Genomic DNA, 19,327 nt, shown 5'->3' with positions numbered 1-19,327 from the left:
CATTTGTCAATATGATCATCAGGTACTCATGCTGACCAGTGAGTGCTTTCCACTGCGAACATTATGATGAATACTCACTCCGGGGCTGTGTATTGTAGTGTATGGTGTACAGAACACTACATCGACAGCACAGGGCATTGTGGCTGCTATGTGTAGCAAGGTCTGGAGGGGTGGCCAATAGGATTGTTTCTCCTTTCTTCTCATGACCTGTTTCCTGATTGGCCAGGAGGCGAATCAGTGTGATAATAGCGAATATTCATTCGCTATTGTCACAAAAATGGCTGGGCTTGGAGCGCAGTGCTCTGTGCCCCGAGACCATCCTTTTTTGAAGCCAATTAGAGCCTCTGGCGCTAATCACATCCTTAACCCCCCCCATTGGAATCCATGCGTCCGGTGCCCTGCATGTAGATTAGAGGGCAGGATGCATGGATAGGGGGCGGCGCCCGTAAGCCCCTAAATGGACGGGCCGCCACTGGTGGCCAAGATATTTGGAGATATTTTCATTTTTTGTTCTGGAATTGATGTGGAGTTACAACTCCTGTCATGTACTTACTGTTGTCTGTGTCACTGCTGGGTAGATTTTCCTATCTACAACCCCAGTTCTGAAAAAGTTGGGATACTGTGTAAAATCTACATAAAAACTAAATGCAATGATTTGCAAATCTCATAAATCCGTATTTTATTCACAATAGAAAATAGAAAACACATCAAATGTTTAAACTGAGAAAATGAACCATTTTACCACTTAAGGACCGCTCACAGCCTTTTTATTGCAGTCCAGCGGCACTGCTGTGCTGGATCACATACATGTACGTAATACAGCATTTCCGGGTAAAGTGCACATGCGCAACCGTCGCCCGAAGTGTACTGTCATTTGGTACAGCACAAGTTGGTCAGCAGGTCCTAGACAATTATTTATGACTGGGACCTGTTGATTGCCTTAGCGAATCACAGTACAGAGCTCTGTGTTTAGTAACAACATGGGCTCTGTACAGAGAGCAGCAATGTGGCTGTGTTTTCTCCCTGCATAGCAGGGAGAAAAAAAATCCACATTGGTTAGTAAAAGCAGCACATATTACACATTGTTAGGTACACAGTTCATTTGATTGCCCCTAGATGTTAACCCCTTCCCAGCCAGTGTCATTAGTACAGTGACAGTGCATAATATGGTCACTGATCACTGTATTAGTGTCATGGGGATGTCCGTGTCAGTTCCCACTCAGTGTCAGATTGCTTGCCGCATTCACACAGTCCCACTATCGCTGATCATTGCCATTACTAGTATAAAAAATAAATAAAATAATTAAAAAAAAAACAATTCCAATATATACACTGTATACCATAGTTTGTAGAGACAATGGAGTTGATTTACTAAAGGCAAATAGACTGTGGACTTTGCAAAGTGCAGTTGCTCCAGAGCTTAGTAAATGAGCTAAAGCTCAGCTGACTTCCATCATTCAATTGTGTGCAAGCAAAAATGCAGGTTTTTTTCCCCTTGTAGTCTATTTGCCTTTAGTAAACCAACCCCATAACTTTCACACAAACCAATTAATATACACTTATTGGGATTTTTTTTAACAAAGACATATAGCGGAATACATTTTGTCCTTAACTTATGAAGACATTTGATTTTTTTATTGGATATGTTTTATAGCAGAAAGTAGAATAATGTTTTTTTTTGTTTGGTTTTTTTTTTAATTTTTGATCTTTTTTCATTTATTTAATATGAAACCCAATGGTGAGAATGAAAAGAAAGCTCTATTTGTGAGAACAAATGACATATATTTCATTTATGTACAACGTTGCATGACCGCACAATTGCCAGTTAAAGTAGCGCAGTGCCAAATAGCAAAAAATGGCCTGGTCATGAAGGGGGTAAAACCTTCCAGAGCTTAAGTGGTTAAGAAAAAAAAATAAGGTCATTTTGAAATTGATGGCAGCAACATATTTCAAAAAAGTGGTACTAACAAGGAAGAGCTGGAGGCTGGGTTCACACTAGTGCGAATTGGATACGGATTCCCCAGCATCCAATTCGCATAGCAGGAGATTGTGACCGGCTCTCTATGGAGCCAGTTCACATATCTCCGCAGTGGCTCTGGTGCGATTTGCACAGTAGTCCTGTGCATCTTTTGGTTCGTTTTAGCCAAAAGTTCAGGCTGAATTTGGACCTGAAACGGTGAATGAGGACACACCGGACTCCTGCTGTGAGCCTCTGTGTGCTCATATGTGAACCCAGCCGGAAGAGGATTTTGAAACTATTTAGGTTCATTGGCAACAGGTCCGTAACATGACTGGGTATAAAAATAGCATCTTAGGGAGTCAGAGTGTCTCAAAAGTAAAGATGGACAGAGGTTCACCAATCTGTGAAAATCTGTATCTAAAAACTCAAAGTTTTAACTGGTTACTTTCCATAGTACAGACTAGGGTTGCAGCAATTCCGCTTTTTTTATCGGTGAGTAGGTGAGTTATAAAATTTTTTAAATTGCCCCCTAGATGGCGCATTAATCCCTTTCTATACAGCCGTGGCCAAAAGTTTTAAGAATGACACAAATATTCATTTTCTCAAAGTCGGCTGCCTCTGTTTTTATGATGGCAATTTGCATATACTCCAGAATGTTACAAAGAGTGATCAAATGAATTCTATAAAAAAATCTATAAAAACACATTTTGAAAAAACTAATTTTTTTTTTTACTTACCAGAAACGCCTGTTGCTAGGCAGTCTTCCTAATCTACCACTTCCTATACCGCGGAGCTCTTCTTTTTCTTCCTCCCTCGCGTGTTCTTCTGGGTAATGGGGCGCGCTGTCTTCTGGGACCTGTGTGTGTCCCAGAAGACAGCCGGCCATTCACAAAGCACAGCGCGACTCGGGCATACGCAGTAGGAAACGGGCAGTGAAGCCTCAAGGCTCCACTGCCTGTTTCCCTTAGTTAGGATGGCAGCATCGGCAAACAATCCGACGGATGGATCAGCCTGAGCCTGAGATTGCAGGCTCCCTGGACAGGTAAGTGTCCTTATTAAAAGTTAGCAGCTACAGTGTTTGTAGCTGCTGACTTTTAAAAAAATAAAAATCGGCGGGAACACCGCTTTAGTCCCATAAAAATCATTTCCATTGCATTTGTGAAGAGGACTTCAGGGCGCCCAAGAAAGTCCAGAAAACGCCAGGACCGTCTCCTACAGTTGATTCAGCTGCGGGATCGGGGCTCCACCAGTGCAGAGCTTATTCAGGAACGGCAGCAGGCAGGTGTGAGTACATCTACACACACAGTGAGAAGAAGACTTTTGGAGGATGGCCTGGTGTCAGGAAGGGCAGCATAGAAACCACTTCTCACCAAGAAAAACATCAGGAACAGACAGATATTCTGCAAAAGCTACAGGGATTGGACTGCTGAGGACTGGGGTAAAGTCATTTTCTCTGATGAATCCCTTTTCCGATTGTTTGGGTCATCCGGAAAATACCTTGTCCGGAGAAGAAAAATTGAGCGCTACCATCAGTTCGATGTCATGTCAACAGTAAAGCCTCCTGAGACCATTCATAATCCCATTGAAAATTTGTGGTCAATCCTCAAGAGAGGGGTAAAAAAAAACAAAAAAAAAACACAAATTCTGACAAACTCCAAGCATTGATTATACAAGAATGGGCTGCCATCAGTCAGGATGTGGCCCAGAAGTTGACTGACAGCGTGCGAAGGAGAATTGCAGAGGTCTTGAAAAAGAAGGGTCAACACCGCAAATATTGACTCTTTGCATATCATTGTCAATAAAAGCCTTTGACACTTATGAAATGCTTGCAATTATACTTCAGTATACCATTGTAACATCTGACAAAAAGATCTAAAAACACTGAAGCAGCAGACTTTGTGAAAATTATTATTTGTGTCATTCTCAAAACTTTTGGCCACGGCTGTACACACACGCAGGAGCGGCAGGGGAAATCGCATGTGATTTGGACCACATTCCTGTTCAAATTGCATGCGATTCTTTGCAGTGCAATTTGCGGCCATGCATTGTCTATTGACGCAAATCGCACCGCAAAGTATTGGTTTCAATATTGAGAGCATTTGGGCGAGTATCGATAGTAGCTCAAATGCTTGATAATCAATACATCCCTAGTACAGACCATCATTTCAGACACTTATAATTGAGACCTTGGTCAGAATCAATCCCAATTATTGATTAATTTCATTTCTATATTTGCAGATATTCACTTCCAATTATGGCCCCGAGGTTCTTGGTGAGCTGGTGGCTCAGTTACACTCTTCCTACTACCGTTATAACAAAGTATTCTTCGCCTATGAAAGAAACCCTCGATCTGCAGCGTACATACCTCCAGAGAAGGGGCACTATTATTATCACGCTGCCGTGTTTGGCGGCACGCCATCGCGTCTCTTTAACCTTACCTCCAGCTGTCTGAAGGGCATCTTAAGGGACAAGGAGCACAATATGGAGGCAGTGTGGCATGATGAAAGTCATCTCAACAGATATTTTGCCTTGGAAGAGCTGCCACTGAAGATACTGTCACCAGAGTATTGCTGGGACAACAGATTGTGGTTGAAATATCATAAACTGGTCTGGGCAAAAAAACATTATTCAAAATTAAGGGTATAACTCAGTCAGATGAAGATGATTAATGACAACTAAGTGACAAGATCATATAGCCATAAGGACCTGTGGATTTGGGTACAAAACTAGACAGGGTTTTGATTGGGGTTCTACTTTTAGCCTAATAGATTCTGATTGGTTGCTAATGGACAACACCAACATCTTTCCTATCATAAAGGTATCAGTTTTGCTGGCCAATGCATTTCTAGGGGCAGGTTGAATTTTTACCCCAAATGATTACCAATTAGACACAATTGCCTTGTCCCAAAATCGAATAACTCGTAACAAACAATTGGATTTTGCCTTTCAGTAAGGTTGCCAGTGGCAGCCCGTAATGCAGGACCCAGGGATTCCAATGGGGGTGGGGGGGGGTTTGAAGCACGTGATTAGAGCCAGAGGTTCTAATAAGCTTTAAAAAAAGGGTGGGCTTGGAGTGCAATCCACCCAGTTGTGTGACAATAGGGAATTAATATTCGCTATTGTCTTCCTGATTCTCCTCCTGGCCAATGAGGAAGCGGGTCCTGAGACCCGTCACCCGATTGGCAGAGAGGAGAAGCAATCCTATTGGCCGCCGAGGAGGAGGAGACGCAGGGGAAGCCGCCGTGCAGCACCAGGAGAAGGAGACACCGCCCGGAGGAAGAGCTGCCCACAACCTAGATGGGGTAAGTGTGGGGCTGGTGACCAACCAACCAACTGGGGGGGGGTTGTTTGCCGCCCCCTCCTCAAAAATTATACCACCAGCTGCCACTAGAAGTTGCTCTAAACTGAAGGAAAGTCTTTTATAGTTTACAAGAAGTTTTTGCTCTTTACACTGCCTAAAGTGAATTTTAGACAGTGAAATACACAGATGGCATACTTGCTGTATTTGGGAGCTGTTTACCTGCCAAAGGATTTGCATCGCTGTCCACCCAGTCATGCCATTTACACAGCCCCGTCCCACTGCACAGCCAGGAAAGTCGCACCATTTTTTTTTGTTACAGTTGGAAGTAGTTGAGTATTGCACCAGTTTAATTTTTTGAAAGTGGGCCCCAGGAGCTTATAGCCACAATGTGCTAGTATGCACAGCACATTAGCACATTATGGCAGACTTACCTGGCTAGCAATCCCCTCCAGCGCTCCTGTCAATCACTGGCACTGCCCATAGGTGTGCGCAGCCTATTGCATTAGGATGTACAGCCCAAATGTATTAAAACATGGACGGAGTTAATAAAGCAGTGGATGGTCTCAGTAGTTTTTCATTTTTAGTATTTTATTTTTATTATTATTTTTACAATTTTTTTTAGGAGCCCTGTTGGGGGGCTTTGGTGAAATATCAGCAGGAGGAATCTGGGCCACACGGGGTGATTAGAGTGTGTCCAGGCACACCCGGCACACCCCTTGTGCACGCCTATGGCACTGCTGTCGTCTCCTGGTCCTCCTGCCAGGTTCCGACTCTTCGGCAACATGGTTGGCCGGGTCACGATGATGCACACGAGAGTCACATTTTCATGGCACAGAGCCATGCCATAAATGTATGCTGAGCTGCGCATGAATTACTCGGTGTACACCAACACACTAACAGGCAGGGAGAAAGATTTATGACAGAGGAGGATAATAAGATTTCATCTGTTATAAAAAATCCAACCTGTCATTGTTTTTCTTTTTTAAGTTTAATTTCATTTCAAACTCTAAACTCTGAAAGGGGGGAGATTTACTAAAACAGGTGCATGCAGAATCTGGTGCAACTGTGCATAGTAAGCCAGTGTTTCTCAACTCCAGTCCTCAAGACGCCCCAACAGGTCATGTTTTCAGGCTCTCCATTATTTTGCACTGGTGATTTGATCAGTTTCACTGCCTTAGTATTTACCACAGCCCTTTTATCTGAGGGAAATCCTGAAAACATGACTTGTTGGGGCGCCTTGAGGACTGGAGTTGAGAAACATTGTAGTAACCCATTAGCTTCCAGGTTTTATTGTCAAAGGTTCAACATTCAATTCAACAAGCTGATTGGTTACTATGCACAGCTGCTCCAGATTCTATGTGCACCAGTTTTAGTAAATCTTCCCCACAGTGTTGTCATCTGCCCACCCCCTCTACTCTGCTGATTAGTCAGTGAAAGGACAGCAGAAGATTGATGAGCTCATCCTTCTGCCCAATTCCTATTATCATGTTCCTCGTCCGCTCAATATAGCACTCCTCATGGACTTGCTGTTCTGCCCCTCTCTCTCCTAGTCTGATTGCTGCTTTACAAAGACACCAGGTCAAATGTAGGCACTTAAACTGCTTGCATTGAAAAAGATAATGTATTAATAAATACAGAACTGCAGATAAGTGTGCCATTTATATCATCATGGAGATGTAATCTGAAGATCCAAAAAAGACAGTGATTAAGCCTAGGTTCACATTGGAGCAATGTCCATGAAATCGTGCAAGCTCAGCTGCACAGATCACAAATCACCCCCGAAATCTCCAAAATTATTACAGGAACTACTTTTGAGAATCGGTGCACCGATTTGGACGGTGCCATTGCAATAGCTGCCGATTTGGCATGCGATTTGACATGTCAAATCGCATGCCAAATCACTTCAATGTGAACCTAGGCTTAAAGAAAAAAGAGATTAGGGAGATTTAAAGTGTAACTCCACTTTTGCTAAAAACACAAAAAAACTAAAATAAACAATCCTCTCTGGGTGATTATCGTTCATTGCGAGGATTTTACCAAAATTGGTAGCAGATTCCTACCTTGTTCTCCTTTGAAGAAAGAAGCTGTTAGTTCCATATCTTTTTACATACTGAATCCTGAATGAGAGGCCCTGTGTTCATTATAACCACCTGGTTTAGGGATGCAACAATACCGTTTCTCTATCGGCGAGTACAAGTACCAATACTTTCAGTCAAGTACTCGCCAATACTAATACTTTGCGGTGCAATTTGCATCAATACAAAATAAATGGTCGCAAATCGCACTGCAAAGAATCTCATGCGATTTGAACAGGAGTGAGGTGTGATTCGTGTCTGAGTCACATGCGATTTCCCCCTTGGCTCCTGTGTGTATAGAAAGGGAAAATCGCCATCTAGTGGGCAGTTTATTAAAAATGTGATAACTCACATTAAAGTGGTAGTAAATGCTGTACTACCACTTGTACCTACAGGTAAGCCTGTAATAAGGTTATTATGCACCGTTTAGGAGATATTCAGAGTGCATGCAGCCGATGACATCATCATTGATAGGAGGAGAGAGCAGCGGAACAGAGATATCTGTGCAGCTTCCCCTTTCGCTGTCCTTTCACCGGCCAAGGGCAGGTCCAGGATGGTTGGGCTCAGAGGAAGCCAGTTGAATGATGCTGGCCAACAGACCAGGGACATCCTGTGGCAGAAAAAATGTACTACAGGGGATCTCTGGATTGAAGTTGAATATTGCAGCAAAAGCTGGTTTTCTTATTTGATCTTTTAATGCACTATTCATTTCTATTTATTTTTGTCTGGAGCTCTGCCATAATATTATATATATATCAGTATTTTTTATTTGTCTGATTCCCTGTTGAAGATTTTCCTTCACTTCCTGGTAAAAAATAGTTTTCAGCTGGACAGGAAATGGTTGTAAATCTCTCCGATGGGTCCCCAAATAGCAGTAAAACCTGGGGGTTCTAATCCTTCTATAGTCCATCCAAAACTGGAAAATATTTCTGCTTGGCATACCCTTTGAAGTGGTATTAAACCCAAAACCAAAAATGTATTGTGTTGCAGCTTACCAATCATTAGATGTGGTGGCTGCATTTGGTTTTTATTTCTTTAGCTTTTTCCCCTCTGTTTTCACCTGGTGATCTGGCCAGTAATACACCTCCTGTATTAGTGAGACACAACTCTGAATGAATAAGCACAGGCGGCACAGCAGACAGCAGCATTGTCAGTCTGGGGAGAGGGGAGTGTTAAATGTATTAGCAAATTTCATTACACTAGCAAACTAAAGCCAAACTCCAACTCAAACTTTATAAGCAGTTACAGCAAACAGTTTTTTTACCTTTTGGGATAAATGTTTTACAGGACTAAATAAAAGCTGATCATTTTAACCACCCCTGCCAGTGTTAAATGGTTCGTCTCATCCATGTAAACTGATACATTCTGCAGGAGAACTTAAAGTGTTACTAAACCCAGGACCCTGCATTCACTATATCTGGTCTCTCACAGTACACAGAACATGGAAATGCAATTATTTTAGTAAATATAAACTGCTAAATACCTTTTCTATTATCAGTTCCTGGTAAAGCTTGTAGGAGGAGTTTTCATACTGCATTGAGCTCTCCTATCAGGATCCAGGACCCCTGACCCTCTGTCTAAACAGTGTTGACCCTGTGCTGATCACATGCACCCCCCCCCCCCCCGAAAAAAAAAAACGCTCTATCAATACACACCAAACTGAGCATGTGCAGCCTGACTCCAAAGGCTCTGTCTTACTCTGATATGTTCTGGAGTCAGTGGAAGAAGAGGAGGATCTGTGCATACAGGATCAAGCAGCCTTTTTACACAATGAGGAGGAATAACCCCTTAGGTTCCACAGTGCGTATAACAAGCATGCTTTACTGCATATACAGACTGAATTTACTGTTGTGGGTTTAGTAACACTTTAAGCTTCTGAAAAATAATAGTCTTGCTGGCTGGATCACTAGATGAAAATAAAAGAAAGAAAGCCTAAAAAAGAAAACCAATGCAGCCATCACATCTGAGAATTGGTAACCTGCAATATAATAAATGTTTGCTTTTGGGTTTAATACCACTTTAAATCTTCCCCACTCTTGCCAAAACCAAAGAAAAGGATTTGCCCTTACATAAGCTTTAACTATTTTTGCACAATAACATTCATGTAATATCCTTTTTTAGTGTCAATAGGAAAGGTTCCCCACAGGGTTTTGAATTGCAGCAACAAGATACAAAAAATTTGAAAAAAATATATAATTTTATTTAGAAAAAATTGTTACATCAAAGAGACATTTGTTTGTGTTAAAACATGAGCTCTGTAGGTAAAGCTAATACATGTACATAAAAATGCAGCCACTGAATACAAAAAAAGAAGAACATAGCGCTGTAACATAACAAAATGTGGAAAAAGTGAAGTGCTGTGAATACTTTCCAGGCGCACTGTATATAAAATGAACTATTTATCTTTTAAAAAGTGTTTCCCAGTGCTAAACTGTTCATCCAATTTCTAAATTGCTGCATTTGTACATTTCAAAAGCCAATATAAAAGGAATATTAGTGGGAAAAAAGCACTTGGGGGGTTTAACTAAAAAAATTTTTTGTGCCATTCTCCTTTAAGCAGCGCGTGGCAAGGGGTGTGCTCTATGCCTACATACTCTTGCTAATAGGTGTCCCTTGCTCCCATCTCAAAAAGTTGGGAAGTATGATTAAAACGTCAGTTGAGAGGGCAGGAGATCTGACCACACCTGACAACACTAAGGAGAACTGGGGCTTATGGTCATGTGACTGCCAAGATTAGCTTCCCGTTAGCCGCCGGTAACTGTGCCGGAAGCGCGCTCTCGGCACAGCTCTATTTGCACTAATGTACGCAAATATGCATCCACTCGGTGCCAAGGCCAACCCGCCATGGGGCCGCAGATTTGCTTGCGCTCAGTGCTAAGGATGAGCTCAGGCGTGTTCCCAACTCCACGTGCCCGCGCCTGCCAGGAAGCTGACACTTCGCAGCGCTAATCACAGCTAGTGAGACATTTCCTGATCTGTGCAGCCGTGGATCGGGGATGGTCTCACTGCCTGTGATTAGCACTGCGGAGCGTCAGCTTCCTGGAGGGCATGGGCACATGGAGTTGCGAACACGCCTGAGCCCCTCATTACTCATCGCCAAGAGGTTTAGGCCCCTTTCACACTTGTGTGACTTGGGACTGCAAAGTCGCATGACAAGTCCTACCCCATGATTTCCAATGAGTACCATTCATATTGAATGATTAGACTTCCCAGCAGGGGCGTTGGTAGGTCTGCAAAAGATCTGGGGCTAGAGCCCATAGCAGCGGTCACCAACCTTTTTGCATGGCTGCGGGGGGGGGTGGGGGGGAGACCGGTGGTAAACAATTTTTCACGGGCGATGGCTGGTATTGGTGCTTCAATCATCACAATGGCACCATGGTTGATAGGGTGTCCGTGATTGAAGTGCATTATTTCTATTGTTACATTCTAATATATAATGAAGTAGTTCAATTCACCATACTGCAGAATCAGTGGGAGCCCTGGGCGTGTCACTTGCCACATCTCCTGCCACCAGAGGCAGCCTGTCACTTGCCACATCTCCTGTCACCAGATGCAGCGTGTTACTTGCCAACGTCACCTGCCACTAGATGTGGAAAGTCACTTGCCATGTCGCCTGTCACCAGATGTGGATTGTCACTTGCCACTTTCACCTGGCAGCAGATGTGGATTGTCACTTGCCACGTCACCTGCCACCATTTGCAGATTGTCACTTGCCACATCTCTTGCCACCATTTGCAGATTGTCACTTGCCATGTCACCTGCCACCATTTGCAGATTGTCACTTGCCACGTCTCCTGGCACCATTTGCAGATTGCCACATCTCCTGTCACCATTTGCAGATTGTCATTTGCCATGTCACCAGCCACCAGATGTGGGTTGTCACTTGCCAACTGATGTGGATTGTCACTTACCATGCCAGCCTGTGCCACCAAATGTGCATTGACGCTGCATTGGTGGCAGGCTGACAGCACTGGTCCATTTAGTGAGAGCAGGAGAGCGGTGATGCGGGACAGGCAGTGAGAGGTGATGTCATCTTGCTGCTACCTGCCGCACCTCCGACTTTGAAGCAAGGGGGTCTGGCTGCAAAATGGAACTCCATGATGACAGGAAGCACATGACCTCCACTCCACCGTGCCGTGAGGGCGGAAGAGCGTTGATGTGTGGCGGACAGTGAGAGATAATTCACCACACCTCGCTCCCAAATTGAAGAGGCCCGGATATGAAAAGCGATGATGTGTAGCGGGCGGAGAGAGATGTCATCTCTGCCCGTCTGCCCGCTCGCTTCTCTCCTCTCCTCCACCTCTCTCATGCAGCCAGCTTGCCCGCTGCAGCAGCCGCAACCCGCTGGTTAGGCCGGGACCCTGCGGCAAGAGACTCAGGGCTATGGGCCCCAGATTCGGGGCTATAGCCCCAATAGCCACCCCCTAACAACGCCCCTACTTCCCAGTACTACTTTGGTCCGACTTTGATGCTAGTTGAGGTTCATAGACCTCAAGTTTACACAGACATTCCCTGAAATCGCGTCAAAATCGCGGCCGTAAAATTGCGTGGCTTTGAAGTCACGGTAGTGTGAAAGGGGCCTAAAGAGGTCAAGTTTAAGGTTATATATATATATACACACACATATACGTTTGAAGGCTGGCCGTAGGCTAGCCTGGATTTGTAGGAGGAGTCTGAGGGTATATATCCCTCCTCCTCCATCAGATCCTTCGTTGGATCATTTCCGGGTTACGCTGGCACACGTCACTTCCGGGTCCCTGCTGAGCAACGGTCGGTGGCAACCGTGGTGGTAGTTCCTCTCTCGGTGCACCACCGAGGAGGCCGCCCACCCACCCACCCACCTTCTTTTCATCTAAGGATATCCGGCATCACGAGGGGGCAGCCCGCCCACTTCTCCCGGTGTTCACGCCGGGGGGGTGATCGGCCGCCCGCCAGCTCCTCTCCCCCATGCAGATCCGGCATCAGGAAGGGGCCGCCCACTTGTGCTTACGATGACATGGAGGACTGCCTGCCCTCGTTACATACTCTATCTGGCATCTACTAGGGGGCGCCGCCTGCTTCTCCGGTACTCACGCTGGGGGGAGGGGGGCGTCCATCCTCCCTCTTCTCCCTAGTCATGCCAGCATGGGGGGGTGTATCGTCCGTCCATCCACTTCCCCCAGTGTTTGCAGAAGGGGGGGCTGTGTCCTCTGGCTTTCGGATGGGGGGTCGGAGCTTCTTCCAGCCGACTGCATTCCAGTAATATCCACCGATTCAGTCCGGCCTGATAAACTGCAACCAGCTTATCTTTTTACTTATTATATATTCATACCGTCCAGGGCTATACATCACCCAGATCCGCATTTCTGCGGGCTGTGCGGCCAGGTGTTCATGAGCTGCAGTCAATCAGCCATACAAATCAATGTCAGGCTCTGCAGCTGTTACATGTGATCTCACATGGAGCGATGGCCTGCGGTTAGGGGTGGTTGAGTGACTTTGACAAAGGATGGGGAATTTAATACAGGGTTTACCTTGATTGTTGGATAACAGATGTGATTAACCATACCCCTTAACAACCCAACTTTTATACCCTTACCCCAATAACTAAGACCACACCAAGATTGGAGTAATAAAAGGCCGTAGCAGCCTACTTTATTTAACATATGTTTATATGTTTCTATCTTAAAATATATATATCAACCTTAAACAGCAAACAACATCTGTTATACAACCCACTGAATTTCTCAAGCGTTGGTCTGGGAAATAGCTTAATAATCATCTGTGTCCATAACAAACTTGCACTGCGGTCCCATCAAATTTATAACATAGGCCTTAAGCCGACAAGCTGGCTCAGAGACTACCAATGATCGCAGTGCCCCATTATCACTTCTCGGCTAACCTCCGTTAACCGGGAACCACCATCAGGACCCATATCAACGCTAGCTCCCAAAAACTCTTACTTTTTGCCATCTTCCTTCTTTTGCACAGACCAACGCCCGCCACCGCACCCAAGAATAATACCTTAATCTTGGGTGTCCCTCCACACCCGAAGTGCTCTCTGTATTCCATCTTGTAAACCTAAGGCCCACAAATCTATACCGACCTCATTCAAATGAACCCCATCAGCCCGCAAATACCTCCATGTCTCAAACTCAAGTTCAAGGTGTCTAACCGCCAAACCTCCATTATTAACCACAAACTTGCTCACCTCCCTATTTATTTTTTTATGGGCCCTGTTAACCCCTTCCACTGACCTGGCCATTCTCCATGACATCCGAGCCACCATGTCAGACCAGACAATGACCATCTTAGGGAAAGCTTCCCTCAAACGCCACACATCGAACTTGCGTGATGTCCACCATGGCTCTTATGCCCAAGTCATTGCCGCATACGTGAATGACTAATACGTCTGGCGGCCTGTCTCGTTGCGCATAATGATGCACCTCCTAAACCAATCTACCCCACAACATACCTGGGATCCCCAACCACTTGATATATGTCTCCCACCTACTAAAACCCAATTGCCTACCCTCAAATCGTGCGTCCCCTCTCCGTGCCCCCCAACACACGTAGGAATGGCCCATAATCCAGACCATCCCCGGCACCAAATCTAAAAATAGAAGAAAACAGAAGAAAAAAAACATACTATAACCCCTGTTATTCAAAATCCCTTAAACAACTGACAATACCAAGAATTACATTCCAACCTATTCCTCTACAAACTTACAACCAGATGGGGCCGAACATAAGATTGGAACCTGTTAGATTCCCACCGCCCAATTCGTTTCACTGCTTCCACATCCATCCCGTTTCTAGCAGCTTCCGTAGCAGCCCCTATCCAAAATGAATGGGACGAGAAATCCTTCTCCTCCAGCCCCAACCCCCGTATGCATTTTGTAAAAACTGCCTCAAAGTGGAATCTAGATAAAAACTCGCCCTCTAAATGTAGCAAAAAGGGGCCCTGACCCGCTGGACGAACCCTCAAAAATTCCCGAACCGCCCTTACCGGCATAGGTGCGATCCCGTAACTGGATACACTTGCACAATTCTACCTTTTCCCATTTGATCCGTCTTAGATTTGCGTAACAACAACCTTTAACCCCTCTTCTCCACACGTCACCTCCTGATAACCCAACCCCCCTTGTACCTTCTTAGAAGGGCTAACCAATTCCCCTATACGAAAAGCCCCAAAAAACGCCAACAAAAAAGCCACTTTAAACAAAAGAACTTCGTAACCAGATGAGCACACACTACCCAACTGTGTTATAATACCTTGCAGGATCTCAAATGTTACTGGTCTTCTGGAATCCCGTCGAACCATCGACTTCCTATAACCCTTTAGCGCCTGCCGCACCCAGAAATCTTTAGTGAAATCTGGCTGACCTTGCAATTTAAAGAGAAAGGCCAAACCAGCTACTCTCCTATTAACCACCGACGCGGACACGCCCTCCTCCATTTTCCTGGCGAGCTAGTACAGCAAGAGCAACCACACCTCCCGACCGGCCGGATCCTCCCCCATCCCTTTTACAAACTCCATCCACTCACCCCATACCTTCGTGTATGCTGCCCATGTGGACCCACTCACCGACTTCTTTATCCATCCTGCGACGATGCCAATGCTATCCCCCACAGCCACTCGGGACAAGGTACCCCTTGTTGCTCCGCCTCCAGCGCCAACTCTCGGAACCTGTCCCACGAGACAACGCATCAGCTATAACATTTTCCACACCCGGTAAATGGACAGCATGAATGAAAACATTCAGTTGCAGAAAGCGCAAGACCAGGTGTTGCAGCAACCTAATCACTGGCGGAGATGACGCCGTAATCCTGTTAATCACTTGCACCACCCCCATATTGTCCCCATGGAAACGCACCTTTAGATCCCTGAACGATGCTCCCCACAGTTCCACCTCCAGCACCACCAGAAACAATTCCAGCAGCACTAGGTTCTTTGTGAATCCCGCCTCCACCCATGACTGAGGCCAAGGCCCTGCGCTCCACTGGCCCTGAAAAAACGCCCCAAAACCGGTGGAACCTGCGGCATCAGTGAATAGTTCCAAGTCAAAGTTGCACGTTCATTTCATTACAACTGTACGACTACCCACCACGGTCTGTGGATACACTAGCCCTGAGGGTTTCAGTTTGCTATCCGTCTCTGTTTTCTGTTGTAGCCTTTCGTTTCGTAGCATTTCTGTTAGCTAGGGCTCACATCCAGGGTCTGTCACGTCTACGGTCCCATACGGGCTGAGGTTTCATTTTTAATTGATTGTCGTCCCACAATCTTCTCGCCCGTATACCATACGTCATACACGCACGTTCACCATTACACCTTTACTACTACTACCCACCACGGTCTGTGGGTACATCAGCCCTGAGTGTTCGTTTTTAATTACCTGTCTTGGCGCTGCAGGTTGCTCGGGCTCTCTTACTGCATACACTAGGGTGGTGTTGTCATTAGGTTCACATTCTCGCGCTGTTGGCTTGTCATTTCTGCACCTACATCCTCATACTTGTCAGGTACGAAGGGGTGTTGTTCAGGGGTTGGTTGGCTGTTCTCTTTTCTCTAGTTTGTGTTTCCTTAGATCAGGGCATGATGCGTGTTCCGGAAGCAACAAATTTGCATTCGTCTCTCCATCATCGCATGGGGGTTCAGTGCAGGTTAGCACCCCATCAGGTAGGGGTGGATCCATACCAAACTCATAGCTGAGTTTTATCACTGGTGTACCCCTCTACCGGCGTCAGCTGGGGTGCAGTATTTTTTAGGCGGTTATTCCTAACTCCGTCCCAACTTTTTCCATCCACCAGCAGAACATGTTTCTACGCATGATTCTTAACCCAGTTCATGCGGTACTTAATACGCTCTTACATCCATGCTATAATTGTTAGGCAGGATGGAGGGGATCATAGCCCGCTCGGCTAGAGCGGAGGTGTCAGTGGCGACCCCGGCTCCTGCTCTTCTCTGGGCGCCTGCAAGCAATGTTGGCATTCTTCACAGTAGCATGTGGAACTAGGGGCTAGCCTGGTCACAGGCGATCGATCTGGCCTATGGTTCTTTATCCAGAGTATTCTGAGGGCTTCTACCAAGGGTGGGAAGGTTTCATAGGTTCATGTCTCTGGCGTTCGCTGCATATTGCCTCCGCATTTTGGCCATCTTCCAACTCTATCAAATATCTATCAGGTGACCAGCATTTCAAGCCCCTACAAACTCCTGTCAGGCTGTTCATTTTTGCAGCTCACCCTCTCGAAGCCATGATAAGGGTAGTCAAGGATCTTCTCTTGGCACAGCTACCAGTTACCAGCCAGGTTTTGGTGGTGTTTCAGACTTCCTGTCTCCTACCCTTGGCTCAGTTACCAGATGACATGCACCTTGTTAAACTTATGTAAAAAGACTCTCACTCCTCTAGCTCCACCGAAAAGGGCATTTAACCTTCCCCCTCTAATGCATATGATTTCCGTGGGCTAGCTTTTGCTTTTAAAGGGGAACTCCACACTTCATTCTCCAATGCTCTTGTCTCCCCCATCTAACCCTTTGGATTTCCATGGGCTAACTTTTAATTTAAAGGGGGACGCCACTCCATTCTCAAAAGGCTGTGAGCTGCCTTCACCAATCCAAACCACCTCCTTTTTCAGAGCATACAACAGGGCCAGCTAGGAAAGGGGAGAGAAAAGCGATAGCTCAACCCCCTCCTGCACCATACAAGGCCACATGCAGTCAACAGAGCTGGTTGCCTTTGGGGCATGTTGGGCTCAGCCCAATACCAACCACAAAGAATCTTGTACCCACTAGTTTAAAGGGGTTTTCCACATTCCATAAAGCCCCCTGTCTGCAGCCCCCCACAACCCCAGCCTAGGGTTGTGTGGAAGAGGCCCTTGTCCCCCTGAATAAGGGAACAAGGTGGTTGACTTTTGGGGTGCCTGAGCCCCTCCTGCCCCCAAGCATGCACCCCCCTTTCATGGGCTGGCTTGCTGTGTGTTTGGCTAGGGGTTTGTTAGTGTGTGGAAGGGGCACAATATTTTTTTATTTTGGGGTGGGATTTTTCACATGGGGGTTCTCATTTTAAGCCTTTGCAGACCCAAATGGCCTTGTATGTATTGGGGGGGGGCAGGCTATTTTTGGTTTTGTTTAAAATCTTGCAGCTGCAATGTAGATTTGTATGTTTTCTCTAAAGCCGTACATCTTTGAAGCAGAATTTTGGATACATGCTACAGATTCACCACTTTACAGGCAGAGTAACCCCCCTACAAGTTACTGGCTTTAGGGCTAGTTCACTCCATAGAAACGTAGTCCGAATGCGTTCCAGATGCTTTTCTGCATGAGCATTTTTTATGCGTTTATGATACGTTTTTGATGTAGTCCAGTACTTTTTTCCACCTTCTTTTTTCTTAACCTTAAATAAGGACATGCTGGATGACGTGCCTAATTTTGGACAGGGGGTGGCTTATTTTGTGCTAGCTGCATTTGGGTTAGTCTGGGCATGCTCAGGGACTTTGGGTTTTTCTTGTGCTTTTTGTGTGTGAACAGCACTTGGATGTTTCTGGGCATGCTCAGAGAGTGTGTTTTTTGGGTTAGTAATTCAAGGACATTCTTAACAGGTGTACCCACTTTGAAGTTCTGTCTCTACATTGGGTGAACTTGCATTTTGTGTGTTTCATGGACTGTCCATGTGTTTTCAATTGCCTCATTAGCTCACAAACCTATGTTATATAAAGCTTGCAGCATTCTTTACCTTGCCCCGAAAAGAGGCAAGATTGTGTGTAGGGCCGGCAAGAGAGTACATTTGGGTGTCCTTATCGAGTTTGTAACATATGTATTTTCTCTTTGTATTTTGTTTATGTATTTGCAAAACAGATGCGTTTTCAAACAAGTTTTATTTTTAATTTGATTTATTGTATTTTTTTGGGTGGGGGACATTTTCCCCTGAAATTTTTTTTGATGTTGTCAATGTAGGTCGTTCACTTTGATTTAATTGTCTGTGCTGCATTATTTTGCAAAATCTTTCTCAAGATGTTGTGACTAATGTTTAATGTTTAAATCCTTAATAGATATCCATTTGTGGGTGCAGTCCTTTTTAACTCCTGTTAATTTCCAATGAAAAATGGTCAAACCTCAAAAAAAAATATATATTCTGTTAGTTTCTCAAATTTACATACATGTGTTTTTTTTTTGCTTTCCTCGCTCTTTTCCAAGTCCTGTTTTGTTGACCAATAAAATTTATATCACATTTTTATGTTTTATGTGTTTTGTTACTTTTCATGCAACAGATTTCCCAGCTGCAGCTTAACTAGGCTGATTGGCATGGCAAATCAAAAAAAGGTGTGATTTGTCTACAAGTTACTTTCCTGGTGCCTTCATTGTAGCATATGCATGGATTGTGCGCATGCTGCCATGGATAGGCACCAGGAAAGGAACATTTACAGAGTGGTAAGTATTAAATTTACCATTTTAGCGCAGTGATTCTCAGCCTCAGTCTTCAAGTATCCCCGACATGACATGTTTTGGGAATTTATCTTGGCTAAAATAGCTGTGCAAAATACAAAGCCATTCACTGATTTAAAGCACCTGGGCAAGATGAAGGAAAACCAGCAATCATGTTCCTAATTTTTACAGACAGTCTATTGACTGGAATGGTACCAGCTGATTGGAGAAAAGCCAATGTAGCACCAATATTTAAAAAGGGCCCAAAAAACATCCCTGGGAATTACAGACCAGTTAGCCTAACATCAATAGTATGTAAAATCTTGGAGGGGATGATAAGGGATTATATACAAGATTTTAGTAATAAGAACGATATCATTAGCAGTAATCAGCATGGATTCATGAAGAATCGTTCTTGCCAAACCAATCTATTAACCTTCTATGAGGAGGTGAGTTGCCATCTAGATAAAGGAAGGCCCGTAGACGTGGTGTATCTGGATTTTGCAAAAGCATTTGACACAGTTCCCCATAAACGTTTACTGTACAAAATAGGGTCCGTTGGCATGGACCATAGGGTGAGTACCTGGATTGAAAAC

General features: G+C 44.9%; 1 protein-coding gene across 3 annotated transcripts in view; it reads left to right on the top strand.

Annotated features, from left to right (window-relative positions):
• The window catches only part of LOC141107587 (N-acetyllactosaminide alpha-1,3-galactosyltransferase-like), a 96,541-nt gene extending 78,004 nt beyond the window's left edge, over positions 1–18,537 (top strand). For 2 of the 3 annotated variants that reach the window (XM_073598430.1, XM_073598431.1), the window contains exon 6: positions 4,199–18,537. In XM_073598430.1, coding sequence (XP_073454531.1) covers positions 4,199–4,606 — 408 coding nt within the window. In that variant the 3' untranslated portion in view covers positions 4,607–18,537. The remainder of the gene's footprint in view (positions 1–4,198) is intronic. The other variant, XR_012235932.1, reaches the window with a different exon arrangement.
• Positions 18,538–19,327: the final 790 nt, after the last annotated feature.

The sequence above is a fragment of the Aquarana catesbeiana genome, linkage group LG09 (assembly GCF_042186555.1).
Source record: "Aquarana catesbeiana isolate 2022-GZ linkage group LG09, ASM4218655v1, whole genome shotgun sequence".
Lineage (NCBI taxonomy): Eukaryota > Metazoa > Chordata > Amphibia > Anura > Ranidae > Aquarana > Aquarana catesbeiana.
The sequence above is the reverse complement of the archived record's forward strand: the minus strand, read 5'-3'. Positions and strand labels throughout refer to the sequence as shown.